We start from the raw sequence: 19,193 nt of genomic DNA on the forward strand, positions 1-19,193 counted from the left end.
GTTTTGAAATTGATTATGTGAAAATAGGGCTTGTCCCACATACAAAAACCATTTAATGGCGTCCAAAAAGCCCAAATAATTTGAAACTTGATTCACACATTGAACTAAACAGTCTGAGGTATTTATCATAATCTATATTGTGACGTAAGAGGAGACTGTTTATTTGCATTATTTGCACACAATAGGCTTATATAAAGTGTAATGCACAGGGTTACTAGGCTGGTACGGCCGCAGTTGTGCACCCCTGCAGGGTTGCCAGGTGGCCTAAAAATCGGACAAAAAACGATAAATTGGCCTAATTTCAAATGCTGTGTCCGACGCCTAAAAATCATTAGGACATTTAGTTTTTTGTCCTAATGTGTCCGAATTTTGCTGATTGAATAACTTTTTGTCTTTTTCCTATTTTTTAAGGTTGCAAACCTTTTTTTACGACAAAACGTGGTTTGAAACTACAACTTGTTTTGGTCAGTACCTTGTTTATGACATTAAACACGTAATTGTCTGCCAGTGAATGTTGGCCTTTGTTGTGTACAATGCAATTGTATTGTAATAAATGATTATCTAAGGCAGTGCTTGTCAACCTTTTTTGGAGCGGTACACCCTTTTAACGTTCACTCAAAATTTGTACACCCCAGTGAAAAAATTATTCAACCCTGTAACACAGTGATTCTGTGGTCCTAACAGAAATAACGATGAGCAAAATACCAACAAGCCATAATCCACTTTCTACTTCAAAAAGAACTACCATTAACAACGATTATGAACTGAAATATTAAACTATGACGTCTCAAATAGAGTTTTGCAGCTTAAAATCTACGTACACTTGAGATGCATGTTGTGCCATATATTGTAGGCTACACTCCAGTCAGTCTGTTCTAAAACTGAAACCTGCCTATTGTGATGCCTAGGCATAGGTATATTATATTTTGTATCTGGTACACCCCATCAAAGTGGTACACCCTTTAAAAATTATAGTACACCCTGGGGTGTACAATACACCCGGTAGAAAAGCACTGATCTAAGGTGATATGAAGCAACAACTTGACGAAACATTTTTAAACGTTGCGATAAACGCTACAGCGACGTGTTGCAATTGCCAACTAAATATTATTTCAAAAATTCAAACAAGTCGTTTTTTTCGAACATGGGAAGTTTGTTGGGATTTGAGTTTGGATTTCAGTTCTTGTGGTTGCACGCATAAGTGACGTCATATTTTACGTCCGCCACTTTGCATTTTTGTAAAACTCGACGTTTATAGGGAAGGTAAGCGCACAAAAATGGCAGTTGGTACCTTGCGATATTGATACCTTGTTAGCAATTATACGCTCTTGTTTTTTTGTCCTAAAATGTCCGATTTTCAGACAAATACTGTCCGAATCCAGCCGACAGTACCTGGCAACCCTGCACCCCTGCCCCATATTAAAGCAATGATTCAATGAAAACATTTCGGTTGGATATGCCGTTTTGTGATGTTTCAGTTTGGGCCCGGATTTTCTAAAAAAAACAAAATTCGAGGGTAAAATACCTCACAAATTAAACATCTCCAAACCATCGTTGTCCGCAAACATTTTAGTGTAGCTTATACGATACAAACGCTTTTTGTGTCATAAACAAATTTGTATTGTATAAACTACATGGAGTACGTGCACAGAGTTTAAACGAATATTCGGTATGCCAAATTTATTTGGCCGAATCGGCCACTTTTACAAAGATTCGGTTTTTGCCGAATAATTTGTTGCGATTCGGCCGAAACCGAATCTTAAACTAAAGTGATAATGAAAATCAACTATTCTGCCATCATGCCATGTAACACAACTGTTCGCGCGATCGGTTGATTCGGTCGAATTAATTGGGTAAAACTGCCCAATATTCGGTTTCGGCCGAACCCAAATTTAACCGATAGGCCCGAATTCTTTAATTAGGCGGTTCCTCTGCGCATTTCCAATCAACAGTAGGCTAATGATGAAATGATGTGTAAAGCAATTCAAACTGGTTCAGTTTACGGTAACAAATACGGTAATAAATGTTCAAAGTAGAATAACTAAGTATTCTAGAATAATTGTTTCGAATCTAAATATCGAATCCAATTCTTATATTATTTTTGACAGTGCAAACATTAATCTTGACGACAACGAAAGTAGACCAGTTTAATAAATTATAAACATATTCTTAATTTGACATGTAAAAAAAGGGCCAACCAAAACAAAGAAAAACACTGGGAAAAAATCTTGCACGCACAACTGCTGGGTTGAAACTAAACGCCCCAAAATCCACAAAGGCAGAAGATTTAGGTTAAAAGTTATAATAACAATTTTACTTAGTGATTTTTATTGCCTTCAGTAGGAGTAACTATGTTGTAAGCATGCTGAGGTAATTTGATTTGTCTGGTGGTAGAGGACTGACATAGACATATAGTGTTTGTTAATTTAAAATAATTGCAAAAACAGGCACCCTAGCAAACAAAGTTGGAACATTGGGTGATTAATTTTCAAATCCCAATTAAACTCACTGCGATTTTGCAACACAAAATGTGAACTTTGCAGCGTTTACTCACTACATTTTTATGTTTGTATGGGGTTAAGAAATGACCCAAACGTCACATGTCTTGGGATTCCTTCACTGTTTTTGCGATATTAACAGGCAATCTCATGCTTCAACGGCTGCCTAAAGCCATGACAGTTAAACGTTTTTGATTGTCAAAGTCGGAAAACAAATAGACGCCAGTAACGTTGCAAAGCGCTTAACGTGAACGTAATCACGTGGTCAGATGCGTAACAACAAGTGCGCCAATCGTTAATTATGCATCCAATGCACCACCGTCGTTATAGCGTTGTTATAGCGACTCGTGACTTGGCGTTATGGCCTTGTATAACGCTCACTGATTTAAAGGGGACGGTCACTTGCCGTCTTTTGCAACTGGTACAAATACTGGGCGTCGACGTAAAAACGTAACGCATGTGTTTACATTTTAACCAACAACGAGAGCACACATTTATATCGGTTCCAATTACCCGATATAAACGGCAAAAATGGATTCGAATCCAAAGGATTCGATATTTTACTTTGAACATCCCTAGTAACAAACAGAATATAAAAATCGCAAACTAATAAAAAAATCATAAATTGTGTAGTCTGAAAATTGTATACCGTGATCCAAGATGTAACCAACAATAAAATGGTCTACAGCAGTGCTCCGCAACCGGTGTGCCGCAAGACGATGCTGGGTGTGCCGCCGCAAACCCGTAACTTTTTGTTTTAAATTTGTTTTTGTGTATTTTAACATTAATAGCAAATGATACAGTTCACAACACCAAACTAAAGCTACACTACTCACTACACATTCATGTTTTATTACGTTTCGTCGTAATATACTTTTTATTGGCCTAATGCAAAGGTCTCAAAACACCCGGCCGGTGTGGCTTTTAGAGGGTTTTTGCCGTTGTTTTCACATATAGTAGTTTATTGCACTTGTTTTTTAACTTTTGCTACACACACTAAATGACATCAACGCATCACATTTTTAAGCACGTAGTATTTTTGTTTATATTACTTTTATGAAAAAACAGTACGGCCCTTTACTAACGTAAAAAATGTTTTTGGCCCTCAAAGAAGTTTAGGACCTGGCCTAATGCTTTTTTTAATCTTTCGAAATATTTCAAATCGGGTTCAGGTGTGCCGCCGAACATTTAAAGCTTGTATGGTGCGCCGTGCGTGAAAAAAGGTTGCGGAGCACTGGTCTACAGCAGTGTTTCCCAACCTATGGGTCGCCAGTTTTTGTGACAATTAGAGCATCTACGTTTCGTAGCGTTATTTTGTTATTTCCCAAGGCTATCAATTGTTTCCCAATAACAATTTCATGACTTTGGCGTGATAGTGAATTATTCTGTTTGTGGCGTCATAATGTTTGTGTGAGATCACTGCTAAGCGTTGTTTGGCTCATAATGCTTTGAACCAGCTCCAAAGTTGGCGGAAAAACGAATAATTTTTGTTTGATGTTTTTTATATTTCAAACTAGCGTAGTAATTTTCGAAAAACTTTCCTGATTTGCAAACAAAAATACAACCCAAATAGTAAGAATGCATATCTATGGGTCGCGAGAAGCCACAAAACAAAATTTTGGTAAGTATTTGAGTTGCGACAAAAAAGGTTGGGAGCCACTGGTTTACAGCAAGGCGTTATTTTCAGCAAACTTACATCTTGCGATATTTATCAGGATATTAAGGCCCGCTTACACTACATGAAGAGCGTGCGCTTAAAAACCCCCGTGGCTTTGTCTGTTTTGTCTGTCTGCAACAGAAGATTATTTTGTTTGAAAAAACGTGGGTAATTAAGTTACTTTTAAAAACAGCTAATGCCACAACCACAAAACAAGCGGGTGGATATTTACAACATCGATAAAGAAATTAACCATGCGGTGAGATTCGAATCCGTGCCAAATATCGAATTGCCAAAGTTAGTAAAAATTTCAAACTTATGTTTTAAACTCAACTTTTCAAGCCTTGCAAACTACCAATCTGCATGGTCTTTTTGTAGATTAAACGATGAGGATTCTTACATTGAATTCTGTGATGACAACTCAACAATCAGTAAACCTTCTTGAACAGCATAAACAAACAATAACGTCACAATACACACACAACTAAATGTTGATCAAAAAAGTATCCAATGAAACCAGTATACTAAAATTCTTTCTTATGTCACGGCAAACCGCCTATTTGAATGTATATAAGGGCTCACCCGAAACAGTTCAAGCCAAAATTCTGATTGACAAGTGAAGACATACCCTTTTATCATCACCCAGTATCCTGTAGTTTAGGGGAAACTTCCACATAGTACTGGTGAATTAAAACGTATTATTTGGCACAGGTGCAACAAATCGTTCTTTGTCCACCAGCTAAGCGATCCTGGGCAAAGAAAAAGCTGACAAATACATCTCTAGTGGAACAGCGAGTGGTATTGGTTTCGATGCAATGCGCACGGTGTACATCTTCCCAACAATAAAAAGCGTATTTAATCGAGATTCCGTGACATATCCTACCTCAATGTTGGGAGCAAATGTGTCTTATAAAAATTTGTTAGGATAAAATGCCTAGACTGAACTAATCAAGTAAAGCACTAAAAACTGGCAATCAACCTGGTGTTAAAACATAGCAAAATGCATTTGTTTGTGTTAAATGCTTATTTCAAGGTCCAGTAAGGCAAAATGTGATGCAATGAAAGCTAAGCGGTGGTTTTGTCCACATCCTCCTCATATTACAATTCTTAAACTGCATTCCAGGATAAATCATACCTCATGACATTCAACAAACAGCAATAAAAGTATAATTTACTTTCTTCGCTATTTAAGTTTATTTTTTGATTTGCTGTTCTTTTTCTTAAGCTTTTGTTTTTGCTTTGCACAAGAGGGACAATACCATTCCTCGCTCTCTGGTGGCTCTTGAGTTATTCGTACACATGGCCTTGAAAAAACAAGTGACAGTTAATAATTTTGTAAATCGAGGAAACAAAGTTGAAAAAGGATATTACCAATGATACCAGCCATCACATTTATCACAACCAATCATAGGGCTTCCATCATCGGGTTTATTGCACCCAGGACAAATCCAAACTTGATTTCCTTGTGCATCAATTATGACACCAACACCAGCTGATGCAACACTGATGGTTTGTGTAATAACTGTTGGATGGACAAAAATAGAGCATGGTTATTACTCCATGCATGAATGTATTCCATAAAGGTAATTAATAAACCTATAAACGTAATTAATATTAGTTATCACTTAGACTTATTAATATATTTTCTTTAAGGGAAAAAAACAGTCTTTCCTTTGGAAATGAGGCAAAACAACGTCTTCCTCGGTTTTCTTACCTATTTGTACAAAAGTGTTGAAACTGAAATCATCAAACCTACACACAAACACATACCCTTCCGTTCTACTAATGATTTTGTTTCTTTTTTGTTGTCATGCTTCTTTGCTGGTACATGAACCTTATCATCTATTGATGGTCTTTTCATTTTTGATGGTTTAACAATACTCCTTTTAAACAAAACAAAATAGCAAATATATAAAATTACCTTTCAGACAACAATCTTTCAGCAACTTACACATGATGATCGCTTGATGTCATTTTGAAAGTAAGTTTGGGAATTGGACTCTCTTCTTTACTCTGAACAAATTAATGTGTGAGTAAACACAAAATGTTTGACTATTTCCTATTACACTACTTTAATTTTGAAGTCTTTTTCCTTTTCCCTTTGCTTCTTTTTTTTCTTGTCTTTTCGTTCTTTCTTCTTTTCATTAGAAGTAACAGGTACAGATATAGAAGCGGAAAGTTTAGGCACCGGTAAACGTTCACGATCATTCGACCCAATGTCTTTTTCCTTGTGAATCTAACAAACACATTTACTAAATGCCTAAATAGACCACTAGGTTTTGTAATATTTGTAAATAAAACTTGACTTGTATAAAAAAACATTGCAAAAAAAAACTAAAATAACAATGTAATTATGAATCTAGTATAAGTTATTTTGATAATGACAAAAAACAAACCTTCATAACTTTACCATCACCAGCCCTTGATGTCTTGAGAATAAGTTTCTGTACATGTTTCGAATCACTTCTTGAATCAGCCATTCTGTCCAAATCATAATTTCCACTTTCTGTAACACAAAAACATGGCCAATTACATGATTCACACCATTTTTAAAAATACTTACTAGATTTACTTTTCTTTTTAGACTTCTTTGCAGATTTACTTTTTACCAAGTCCCGCTTCTCCTGTTTTGGTTCTGAAACATTTTGGGGTAAGAGCAATTAAACGTAGGCTAAGACAAGCACATGAAATTGGTATTTGTAACTAGTTGATCCTATAGCAGAATGCTCTTTATTTGTGTTTTACACAAATGTGCTCTGTCATCTTACCACTAAAACCATATGAGGGATTTTCATTGGCAAGCATCATCTCTCTTGATGATAAATTCCATTTTCTGTCATCACTTTAAAAACAAACACAATGCATACTTAAACATGCTTGCTGCAAAATAGCAAAATTAGAGAAACTGACAATGAAACTGATACAATCATGCAAAAGAGTCATGTGCCAAATGTTTATACTTTAGAATGTCACTCTTGTTTGACAACGCTCACAACCAGTAAGAATACACTAATACAAAACTAGAAGTTTGGCATTAACTTCTAATTTGATGAATTTGACCCAACACTTTTTGCATTGACAAAAATACCTCTCAGAATCATCCGAGGTATAAATAAGGGATGCATCCTCCTTACGACTCATCCTATCTGTAACAAAAATACAGCATACCTTTTTGGGCTCCTAAATTCATTAAGGACAAAACAATTCCATTTTTACCAATAACTACCACAACTTCTACCTGTGCTTCCAGTTTTGAATTCCATTTCTTGATCAATTATCAAAGAATTAGTGGAAAGTGCTGGCGATGGTGTTAAAGGTGGCCGGGTTGGTGATTCATCTTCATGATGTTTATGGAGTCCCCTTTTTTCAAGCTGCAGCATTTCCTCAGTTTTATGCAAAACTGCCTCTTCCTCATCTGATGAACTTGAATCCTGAAAAACTAGAATAGTGGTTTTCCTATATATTGCCAGTTTATATATACTACATCATATTTAACGATGTATCACATATACCATTTACTATATTTATAATGGATATATATTTGGCACCTACATTTCATTGGGTCCCTATCTTTTTCCTGGCACTTTATAACATAATTGTTTCTGCAAGCATAATCTAATGGGTCCCCACACATGTGCATATGCGATTTGGTAACAGTAAAAATAGGGCACAATCATTGTTAAACTGGAATATTGGTTTTCCTATATATTCCATTTTACAGAAAATGTGCCATATTTACGCACCATTCATTATAATTGTAAGGGATATATATTTGATGGATACATTCAGTATTGTAGCAATATTTTAGTGGCCTGTTTTACATAATTGTTTTTGCAAGCAAAAACCAATGGGTCTCCACACACATATATTTTGAATTTGTAACAGGATGAATGGCGCATGCATATTCTAGGTAAGAATTTGAATTGCACAGATGACATTTGTCGTATTAAAGAAATATTCATCAACTTTCGTTTTGTAACAGTCACAAAATCAGCCAGAAAACTGACATAGGAGAAGGAACACTGGCGAATCAAGAAGTTCGATTGTTGCACAGATGCAACCATTTGTCCTAACTGTAGGGGATAATGAGCCATTTCCTTTGGGTTGCTGTTATCCTAACAAGCAATATTTTCTTAAAGACCTGTTTGCTCCTTGAATTGACAAAACCAAAATGTTAAACCTCAAAAATTAGTTGAAATTAATGACAACAATAATTAACAATGTTTCAACATTTTTCCTTAATAGCCCTTTGTTTGTTGAATTTGATTTTTAATCCGCACATAACATTCCCTAACATTCCATTAAGTTTCTACATACCAACAATACGATTGCTTAGCTGGGCATTTTATGTCCAAAACCTGTTCTGAAACAGTTTTATTAACGCTTTCAGTTTAAGGAAGTCACGTTACACAAGTGTAAGAAATCTTGCTGCGTTGTCGCTCTGCGTTTCGAAACACTAATAAGTTGACCTACATTAACGTTTACAGCACAATATAACTAACATCGTAACATCTTAATTCAAACCAGTGAGAAAATGGCCAAGTGATGACTGCGTTCATGCATGAAGCAGAGGCATTTTTTTCCATGCGGCACTATTGCCAATCACTCCCATTGCGTCAGCTGTGCACTGAGCGAGCACAAATTTGATAAAAGACAGCATGTAAAAACATATTTGGGGCTGTTAGAGTAATTACTGAGTCGATTGCACTGAGATTTTTACCAGCCAACAAGGAGCACCCCATCCACAGCTGTTTAAAATTTTAGCAGGTTAAGTATTGTATTTCTGACCTCATTAACATGTGAACGGACAAACAAAATATTTGGGGGTAAAGGGGTGAAAATGGACATATATAACTTCAAGTTACAAAATACTTTAAAATACGCTGCAATGTACCAATAAAAAAGTATGAAACTCCAGACTCATCTGCTTTAGCAAGTATAGCCGTTTTAAAAAATTCACGTTTTGGGGGGCTGTGGGTGAACCGGGATCAATCGGGGTCAAAATTCACATGGACCATCTTTAGACCAATATCTATAATGTGTGTAAATTTGAAAGAGTTTAAACCATTCTTTCTTGACCAAAATGTGGGAACAAATCCGCGTTGGATGGAAAAAAAGAAAAAAAAATATAGACAAAAACAATACGTGTCCCCTTCAGGAAAGGGGACCCATAATGAATTATTGATTAATTAACTCCATAGATTTAGATTAGAGCATGTTTCTTTAATGACACAAACATAGACATTTGGCCAACTTCTGTACTGACCTCAATTAAATGAGAAAACTTCATCAGTTCTGCTTCCTCAGCTTCTTTGGAAATTCGATTTACTACTGCATTGATGGCATCATCCATCGATTTGGGTGATGCAAACGGCTAAAAAAGGATCATGTAGGCTTATATATACTTCATGTATACTACATCAACATAAACCATGTGTTGTAGTTAAAACAGATATACCTTTGTTACATAAATTGAATTTGACAATACCTAGCATTTACCAACATAATTGTTACTGCAAGCAGGAATGAATTGCCCCACACATATGCACTTGTGAACTGGTAACAGGAATAATAGAGTGCAACTATTTTGTATTGAGTTTGTTGCATTCAACTCAAGTTTTAAAAGCTTTTGTCTACATTATTTTTACATATTAGGGAGAAACAAATTGTAAAAAATTAAGTAAAAAAAACAACAACTCCATTTAGGATCTATGTGTCACTTTTAGCAAATCATAAAAATTGTTTCTTGGTCAAAACTTACCCCAGAATGGTCTTGATCTTTAGTTTTAGGAGCAATCTCTTTGACATGTTTGGCAACAAAGCTTGAACCCTCTGATTTGGCTGCAAACTTTATTTTGTTACAGTTACAAAGTTTGGGCATTTAGTTTACAATACTTACCTGGAGTTTTAGACGGTTTTGTTCCTGGTAATTCTGTTTTCTTTACTATTGGATCTTTAAGAAGCCTTTCAACTTCTTCAATGCGAGATGTTATAGATATTTTTGGTTTTGTCTGCTTTAATGTTGATTTAGACAATTTCTCTTTCATTTCAGATTTGCTTGTCTCGGCTGATTTGGGACAGGAGTTTTTTTGAAATGCCTCGGTTGTTACTGGTGGATTTAGAGATTTGCGTGAAAATATTGGAGAATCCCATAAACTGTGTTTACTTGTTTCTCTCTTTGAATGGCTATCCAAACTGTACTTTCGTTTTTGATGGTTGTCTTCATGTCTTTTGCTTTCATTTGGTGCTTTAGCAGGGGTTAGTATCTTGGGGGAAGTTTTTGAACTTTCCTTTTCCATTTTAGCAGCATGTTGTCTTACCCAGAATGGTTCCTCAGTTTTGCTGGTTGATGGTAATCGAACAGTGCCAGTTCCTTCAGCAAAAATTACAAAAATTGTCATGTTTTTGCAACAAGGCATAAAAAAGGTCATACCTGGTTTTATTTGTGTTTTTGACTCTTCAACTTTTTTGGTGGACAAAGGTTTGGAGTTCTCCCATTTTTCACTAATTTCATCATCAACTGGTGGAGTGGGAAAATTAGTCAGACTACTTGCAGCTGTCCCAGACACAATTGGAATATCTTCAGGTTTGGTCAAGTTACGTCCATCTATAAATACCATTTTCACAAAAAGATTCTTTCAATGCCAAAACAATGATTGTTGTTTTCAACTAAATAATACAAATTCCTAGATCTTGTCAAGAACCTATTCATTTTCACAAGGTTGTTTGCAGGTATGGATTTAACAGCCAAAAGTTAAAATCGATACAATCTAGAATATAAGATCAAGTCTTAATAGTAGCAAATCTAAGGGTTTGTTCAGCTGAAGCACTGACCTGCATCAAGTGAAACATCTGAAGCATAACTGCCAACATCTTCTTCATCATCGGAAAGATCTTGTTTTCCAGCAATAGTAAACATTGGGCTTCTCCTTCTTTGCTCAGTTTCAAGCTTTTTTTCATGTTTAAAGTCTGAATTAAACACCATACAATAGTTTTAGGTAATAATAAAAAAGCCTTATGTCCTGTAAAACTGGTTAATACTGTTTTTATAATAGTTCCATCACCTATTTTTGTTTAATCTCTGCTCTCTCAAAATGATAGGTGATAGTTTGGGATTCAGATTCATTAGCTGTTATGTCATTTTTTAAAGGGAAATTCTCCAAAGAAGAATATGTCAGAGACCACAGTGATTTGGGAAATTCTCCAATCAATCTTGGAACCCCATATTTTAATTTCTAAATGTGGATCATGCACATTGATGGAACTTTCTCTGTGCTTTTCTTACTTTCTGTTGCATGTAGTATTGAAGGGGAATAGCTGAAAACATGCTTCAGTTCATGGGAATGTCCAACACTTGGATACTGAAAGTTTGAACTCTTGGGTTTAGGAAATTTTGACACAGGTTTTGCAAGGTTAACTGCATCCATTTGCTGCAAGTAATCAATAAGTTCAGGAACAGAGACATGATTGTGATTAAAGCTCTCCACAACATCATTTAGGTGAGGGTCTGTGTGAGAACCTAAAGAAAACATTTGGCTTAAGTAAACATAAAGTTGGTTAATTTATGACCCTCATATCTTATAATCATTTCAGTTCGAGATAGAACATGAGTAAACAATAGGATTCAAAATTTTTTTTCTATATTGGTAGAGCATTATTATGGTTTTGGCTAGTGATGGGACGATATATACCAGGTTTTGAAGCGATTACCGATAGCGAGTACCACATGTATACACCTTCCATACCAAGTACGATTACCGAGTACTTAAGTGTAGTGTTGTACTTAGTAGTATATCACTGGCATAGGCATCGATTTTTTAATTATTTGCAAAATTTTAGGGGAGATCTTTCCATGTTTTGGAAAATCCATCAGCCGTTAAAACCCACAATCTTAGGAACACAAAGCAGTTGCGTTAACTGCTCCATTGCCCTGGCGACCGCATGATCTAAGTTATGACCCTTATTCGGTTAAACCAGGGGTCACTAAACGTTTTACACTGCAGGGCCGGATAACTTTAATAATGATTCACGCGAGCCGCATAGTTAACATCTTCTAGCGCCGTCTTTCCAAACTTAGCCCGCGATGCGATTTTCATAGGGGGGCAAAATATGGTCATTCTACAATCCCATTAAAAATCTGGTGATCCGACTGTTAAATTGTATAGTTCAGTGGTTCCCAACCTTTTTTGTGACATTCCTCCCTTTGCCCATTTTCGAACTATTCATTCCTCCCCATAAGACGAAAAAAATACAACATTAAAAATTGTAGCAATTTATTTCACATTACAACTCAATGCGAAATTTGCTCTTGTTTGCGCTCTGAAAGTAGTTGTATACGAGGCGCAGTTTGTGACAATGCACTTAGGCTGCAGCTAAAATCTACACAAGACAATGATACGTAACTAAGAATCTAGTTTCATTACATATACTGTTTACTAACTGTAAACTGTTCAGTTGTTAAGTAACTATGCAACAGCCAGACTGTCAAGAAACAAAATGCTAAAACAATGGACTTTGTTATGACAATAATCGATTAATTTAAGCGCCTGAAACGTAGCATGTGGCCGTATATACAAGTAGGCCTTATAATTAGGGATGTATATTTCAGAATCCTTTACAACCGGTTCCAAATGTGAACTGCATACAAATTATAATGGACATCAGTGTATATAAAAAAACATTCTGAAACATTTGTAATGCAAATTTTTTTTTACAGTTTTTTTTTAATTCCTCCCCTGAACTCAGAAAATTTCCTCCCTGGCTGTGGTCTAGTTTGGGCATTGTAATCCTATGAATCCAAAAAAATGTGGGCTGTAGTTTGGTGACCCCTGGGTTAAACAAACGAAACTAGAATAGTGGCTTTCTGATATACTTCCATTTTATATATTCTATACGATATTTACCAATTTACTATACACATCATTTGATCTACACATATGATTGTTTTTGTAAACAAAAACTAATGGGTCCCCACACGCGTGTTTGTGCGGATTTACGGTAAACTAATGTTGCGGTGATTTTTAAATTCTTAAAACAAATTTTTAGAAAGCATTAACCCAACAATGAAAAATTTTGTTGTATTTTTTTGCACTATTATTGTCATATAATTACAAAAACATTAAAAAAGAACGAAACAAATACTTTCAATTTAATCTCTTGCTTAACTTTGTTTCGTAAAACGAGTTTTTCATTTAACTTTGTTTCGCAAAACGAGTACCATTGACATGTAGTAACATTTTAGGATGCACACACCAAACGACTGTTTGACCTTTTGACACCGTTTTCAATAGCACGCCGTCCTTGGTGTTCAACAACACCGTTTGACCTAATTTATACATGCCTTGGGTATTTGATTCAAAAAAAAAAAAAACGCTACGTTATGACGAAAGAAAGTTCTGAACTGTGTTAGTAATACCTACTAATTGACCTTAAGTAACCCGTGGTCATGCAGCGGCCAACCTGACAACGAGCATTTAAAAAAACTTTTATCTTGTAAAAAAGTCAAGTTTATTTTTTTATATTTAGTTTGTTTAACAAAGTTTTGCTTGACATTATACGAAACCGAAGCACGCTTATTAGGTTTAAATCGCGTCATATGTGTGAAACCTTTGCCGAAACTGAAAATGTGAGTGATAACTTAATAAAACGACATAGCATTGCTGTGCAAAACAGCTGATTTCTAATCACCGAAACGACGTCTCGTAAAACGTCTGTCCGACGTCAAGCTGAGCCTTCCCGCTCTGCCCTATTATTCGTAAACGTACTCTCTTGGGACTTCTGCCTACAGTGTCTTTCTTGACCAAACGAGCGTGTGTCGCTGGGTCATTCGGGGTCAAACTTCAGGTGGACCAAGTTCAGATTAATATTAAACATATGTCCAAATTTGAATAAATTTGAAGCACTCTTTCTTTACTAAACGAGCGTTACAAACCAGCGTTAAAAATTTTACGTTTCGGGGGCCTGTGGGTGAACCGCTGGGTAACTTGGGGTCAAACTTCTGGTGGACCAAGTTTGGATTAATTTCTAACATATGTCCAAACTTCAATAAATTTGAAGCACGCTTTCTTCACTAAACGAGCGTTACAAACCAGCGTTAAAATTTTTACGTTTCGGGGGCCTGTGGGTGAACCGTTGGGTAATTTGGGGTCAAACTTCAGGTGGACCAAGTTTGGATTAATATCTAACATATGTCCAAATTTGAATAAATTTGAAGCACTCTTTCTTGACCAAACGAGCGTTACAAACCAGCGTTAGACAGAAAAAAGAAAAAAGAAAAAAGAAAAAAGAAAAAAAGAAAAAAAGAAAAAAAAAATACGGACAAAAACAATATGTGTCCCCTTCAGGGAAGGGGACCCATAATAAAGTTTGCATACATAGCTAACTTCCGCACAGTCAGATAGTGAAGTTGCCACAGGATCTAAGTATACATTGTTCAAGATTGTATGTGACAATTTTTAAACAACTCAACATTAAACTGACAACGTCTAATTCGAGGGTTGCTTGCGTTTTGGCTGCAAAAATGCCTATGTGTTAGCTTGACTAATCATTTCTGCAGTTAACATAAAGCAAATATAAGATACTTGAACAACCAGCCTGTACTGGGAATAAAACAATTAACAATCACATAACAATGCCGATTGTTACTGCAACCATTGTTATGTTGCGTAACAAACCACGAGACACTTGCGTTTGTCATTGATTGTGACCTTCAATCTTACAAACAGCCATTTTTAACTACTATACGGTATAGACCAGGGCTGCCAAAGCTTGGGTTTTGCCCCAAGATCTTGGGTTTTTACTTGACGTCTTGGGTTCTTGGGTTTTATTTTGAAAATTATAGCAATTCTTGGGTTTTGAGTCTTAGTGATGAAATAAATATATGTAAGAACTATTTTAACGAGAAAAGTTTTTCGGGTAGCTGCAGTGTTTAGGCCATTTTATCATCTCTTTTATTTTCTCTCTTTTCTAGATCCTAATTCTTTCTAGATAAGTATACAGGGAAAGCAATCGTTACACTTAAAAATGCAAATAAATCAATGCTCGTTAAACATAAAAACTCTAAATATACTGTAGACATTACTAATTTTATGAAAAAGAAAACAGATTATGATCATCAAACAGCCAAGAGTGAACTGGTGATTGCTGCATATTTTATTGAACATAATATTCCCGTTGCTGGCATTGACCATTTCCTACCAGTTTGTGAAGTGGCATTTCCGGACTGTAAATTGTCAAAAATTTGTCAATGAACCGAGTAAATTTCCTAATTAATTGCATTTCTAACCACATTTTGCAATCTTGGGTTTTCATTTAAATTCTTGGGTTATTTTGCTGTGAGTCTTGGGTTTTGTTGAAATTCTCATTGGCAGCCCTGGTATAGACGTGTATGTGGTCTTTCTGGCAATACTCTTTTTTAAACAAAAACAGGGGAGACAATACATATGTTGTCACCCCTGTGTTTTCAGGAGGGGAGACATGTCACCCCTAAATCGATGCCTATGATCACTGGCTAATTTATCTGCCATGGTCAGGGTACAGGCATGCACACACACATGCAGAAACATGTAATCTCCACGCGATAGCGAAAAAGATATACATAAACTGGCAGAACTTTTTTCCAATTTTGTGCTGTCCAAAGCAAATATTGGCATAAAGTTGCCCGTATTCTTATAGTGTAACTTGTAAATCGGCCTTCAGTACTCACATGTTGGTATCGAAAACTGAGACAAAATACTTCGATACTGAGTATCGATACCACTGAAATCGTTCGATACCATCGATACCGAGTACCGGGTACTCGATCCATCACTAGTTTTGGCCTACCAACAAAATTCAACATTTGCATTTTTTTACTAACATGTTTGTAGCCTTTTAACATCAGCCAGGCAAAGTTACCTACAGTGCAAAAAGCTAGACAAATTCTAAACAATTAAATTTTTTTTATTACAGTATATATTTCTTTTTCTACGATAATTTTTTCTTCGATTAAGCTTTATAATCAAGTGGTATGGTAGAGATGTACTGAATCGGCTTATTTTCAGTTCAGCCGAAACCGAATATTCGGCAGTTTTGCTGAATAAATTCGGCTGAATCAATCGAATCATTTATGACATCATGTGAAGTCGTATGCCGCATGTTTGACATGAAAACATAAGTTTTTCTACCAGACAAACAGCGCAGAATGCTTGTTTTTTGTCATCAGTTTAGTTCTTTGGGGTTTAACATAGCCTCAGGCAATCTTTTAAAGCCTCATGCAATGATTGCCAGCATGAAATTACAGATTAGTTGCCTGGAGTGCAAATAACAATAATGCATTAAAACTTATAATACTTGACACGATTTTAGTCATGACAGATTGTGTGGTGCGTTATAATGCTGAAAAGACACGTTTTAAATTTGTGTTCGTAAAAGATTCGGTTCTTTCGCAAAAATTTTTTGATTTTTGGCCGAAACCGAATCTTTGCAAAAATGGCGGATTCGGCCAAATAAATTTGGTAAACTGAATATTCGGTACATCTCTATGGTATAGTATTAACTTACACTGCTCTGTAAAGTCATGAATGTCCTTTCCAAGCTGACATAGGAACCTCTGAAGTATATCTGTTAAAACTTCAAGTGGACAACTATGCACTGAATCAAATCCAATTGCTTGACTGTAATGAGCAACAACGATTCTCAAAATGTTTCTTGCAAAGAGTTCAGCCATCATTAACTACACATTTTAAATGAAAAAAATATTTTAAATGAACACATGTTATTAAAATGTGCAATTGCCAAAGCTTCTGTAAACTAACAACAGTACCAACAATGTCTGGGGTATGCAATCTGTGACTGTCAGTAGCCAAATACATTTAACATGATTCTCTAAAGTTGGAATTTTATCTTCTAAACACAAGTTAATTTTACTTTTTCACATTGGACATGCTGATATTAAGTTAATAGCTTCCAGTAAATACTTCTATAGTGAGGTTGGTTGCAGAAAACAATAATCAAATGCATTCAACTGGTCGGAAACAAAAATGTAATCGCTCTCTGAAATGGTTTAGTGGGCTATACTTCATTTCTGATCCAAGCAGCCTTTATTCAATGGGTTACATTTGGCTTCTAAAGTTTGTCTGTTTCGACTTTATCCTGGGTGGCGGAGGACATGGAATGTATTATATGTTTGATTTTAACTTGAAACACAAGTGCTTGCTGAGATGATAACTCACTTCCTTGTGGCTTGTTCCTTGTTGCAACAGTTTTTTAGGTTCAACCTATTTGTCCAAAACTGTGTTTTAATAGCTGCTGCAACAAAATCAAACATGTACACTTATATATATATATATATATATTAATTATTAACTGTATATATACATATATATATATATATATATATATATATATATATATATATATATATATTAACTGTAGTATAACTGTAGTGAATGGGTGCACAACAACAGCCACTGCACTGAGTCACCAGTGTTGCCAGGTCAAATTGTGGAAAGGCGCAACTTTACCCGTCAAAAGTAGCCCAATTTTAGAAATACCTGAAATACAATTGATTTTTACTGCCTTCACCTGTTTTTATTCAGGTTTCTCCGTTTCAGATTTAATTTTTGTGCATTTCAAACGTGAAATTGAGCTGTTTCCAGTAACACTGTACTGAACACACTCTGTTTACCCACTTTTCATGCTTTTTTAAAGTTTTGTAATCTTGAAAAAACCTGTTTCGCATTAATAACCAAGAGACAATTCTTATTACGTGGTAACAACGAAGGCGTTTATTAAATTTCTTTGTTTGAAAAATGAACGTTGCATTGCGTGGACTGAAAGCATTCTTTTGCTCAGCTGGATGTTAAATCTCCGACGCTCGGCAGTTTCATTAGTTCTTTTCTTGTCGAAATTGAACTTACAACGTTTTCCACGTCTCAATAATAATGCAATCATTGCTCGTCATACGGTAGAAAATGTCATTTACAAACCCGCCCAAAAAGGCGCAACCCGCAACTCATGAAAAAAGCCCGCAACTCGATGTCGAAAGTAGCCCAATTCGGCGACAAAAGCGCAACTGTGAGTCACATATGTGGGAATGTCCGGTCCGGTGTCATTCTGCCAGAACAATTCATTCAGAATACGGAACCGTACACACGAAATTTAAGGTACCATAAAAAAAAATACGACAATATAAAAAATTCATAAACAAACCCATTTATAAAATGGTTCCGAGGGTAAGCTTTTAATCAGAAGGTTACTATATTGTAGAGCAAAGCTTACTCTTTCATTTCCAATTGACATTACGAGGTACAATTGGCGCGTTTGTTCAGCAGAACGTTTTCCCTAAGACACCTTTTCGCATTTGCGATCGCGATCCACACTTCGAAGTGATAACATGCCGCCAAAATCAGGCATAAACAACCGTGATTAATTAAGGGTTCCGAGGGTAAGCTTTAATCAAAAGGCTACCATGTTGTAGAGCAAAGCTTACTCTTTCATTTCCAATTGACATTACGAGGTAGCATTGGCGCGTTTGTTCAGCAGAACGTTTTCTTTGAGATACCTTTTCGCTTTTGCGAACGCGATCCACACTTCGAAGTGTTAACATGCGCTAAAATTAGGCATAAACAACCGCGACTATTAAGTGTTGCGAGGGTAAGCTTTTAATCAGAAGGCTACCATGTTGTAGAGCAGGGGTCTCAAACTCAAACTGCTTTGAGGGCCAAAAACAAACTTTTAAGTAAGTCGAGGGCCGCACTATCGAAACATTCGTTACAATGTAACATGACAACAAACATATTGCGTAATTAAAAGGGAAATGTTCATTAATCCCATTATCTTTATTTAAAAAAACAATATTGTAATAAATAACAAACATACATACAGTGTAGCAAAGTGAAAGAGCCAACTCTGCCCTGTTGGTTTGTGTGGAAACAATGGCATACAGTGACAAAATAATGAAAAAAATAACGCAACAATCGCAATTGCTGATTCCAAAGAAGGACTATTTCGATCATGCCATTTAAACGTTGCAAATACTGCTATCAGAGGATGATTAT

At 35.8% G+C, this 19,193-nt stretch overlaps 1 protein-coding gene across 3 annotated transcripts; it reads right to left on the reverse strand.

The window, feature by feature from the left end:
- Positions 1-4,542: 4,542 nt before the first annotated feature.
- LOC145228846 (uncharacterized) lies at positions 4,543-17,442 on the reverse strand. Of its 3 annotated transcripts, XM_080094054.1 has the most exons (19): positions 17,367-17,442; positions 16,696-16,867; positions 11,441-11,674; positions 10,990-11,124; positions 10,589-10,762; positions 10,322-10,528; positions 10,055-10,264; positions 9,917-9,996; positions 9,422-9,529; positions 7,394-7,586; positions 7,244-7,301; positions 6,924-6,997; positions 6,719-6,790; positions 6,552-6,661; positions 6,227-6,391; positions 6,107-6,168; positions 5,926-6,038; positions 5,527-5,677; positions 4,543-5,459 (listed from the first exon to the last, which is right to left on the reverse strand). In XM_080094054.1, the coding sequence occupies exons 2-19, from the start codon at positions 16,862-16,864 to the stop codon at positions 5,339-5,341; spliced, it is 2,436 nt and encodes an 811-aa protein (XP_079950180.1). In that variant the 5' UTR covers positions 16,865-16,867; positions 17,367-17,442; the 3' UTR covers positions 4,543-5,338. The 3 variants fall into 3 exon arrangements, with proteins under 3 accessions (XP_079950180.1, XP_079950178.1, XP_079950179.1); XM_080094052.1 differs by having other exon boundaries at positions 10,055-10,528; XM_080094053.1 differs by lacking the exon at positions 17,367-17,442 and adding an exon at positions 15,860-15,974 and having other exon boundaries at positions 10,055-10,528; positions 16,696-16,784.
- Between the last annotated feature and the right edge of the window lie 1,751 nt (positions 17,443-19,193).

Source organism: Phallusia mammillata, chromosome 5 (genome assembly GCF_965637545.1).
Source record: "Phallusia mammillata chromosome 5, kaPhaMamm4.hap1.1, whole genome shotgun sequence".
In the NCBI taxonomy this organism is placed as follows: Eukaryota; Metazoa; Chordata; class Ascidiacea; order Phlebobranchia; family Ascidiidae; genus Phallusia; species Phallusia mammillata.

Bases quoted from the DNA above. Each gene is read 5' to 3' on its own strand.
- LOC145228846 (XM_080094052.1), bottom strand. From the start codon at position 16,864: ATGATGGCTGAACTCTTTGCAAGAAACATTTTGAGAATCGTTGTTGCT. The intron at 6,662-6,718 runs GTAAGTATTTTT...TTTGTGTTACAG, and splicing joins TAAAAAGAAAAGTAAATCTA to AAAGTGGAAATTATGATTTG. The intron at 6,039-6,106 runs GTAAGTTGCTGA...TTTGTTTAAAAG, and splicing joins ACATCAAGCGATCATCATGT to GAGTATTGTTAAACCATCAA.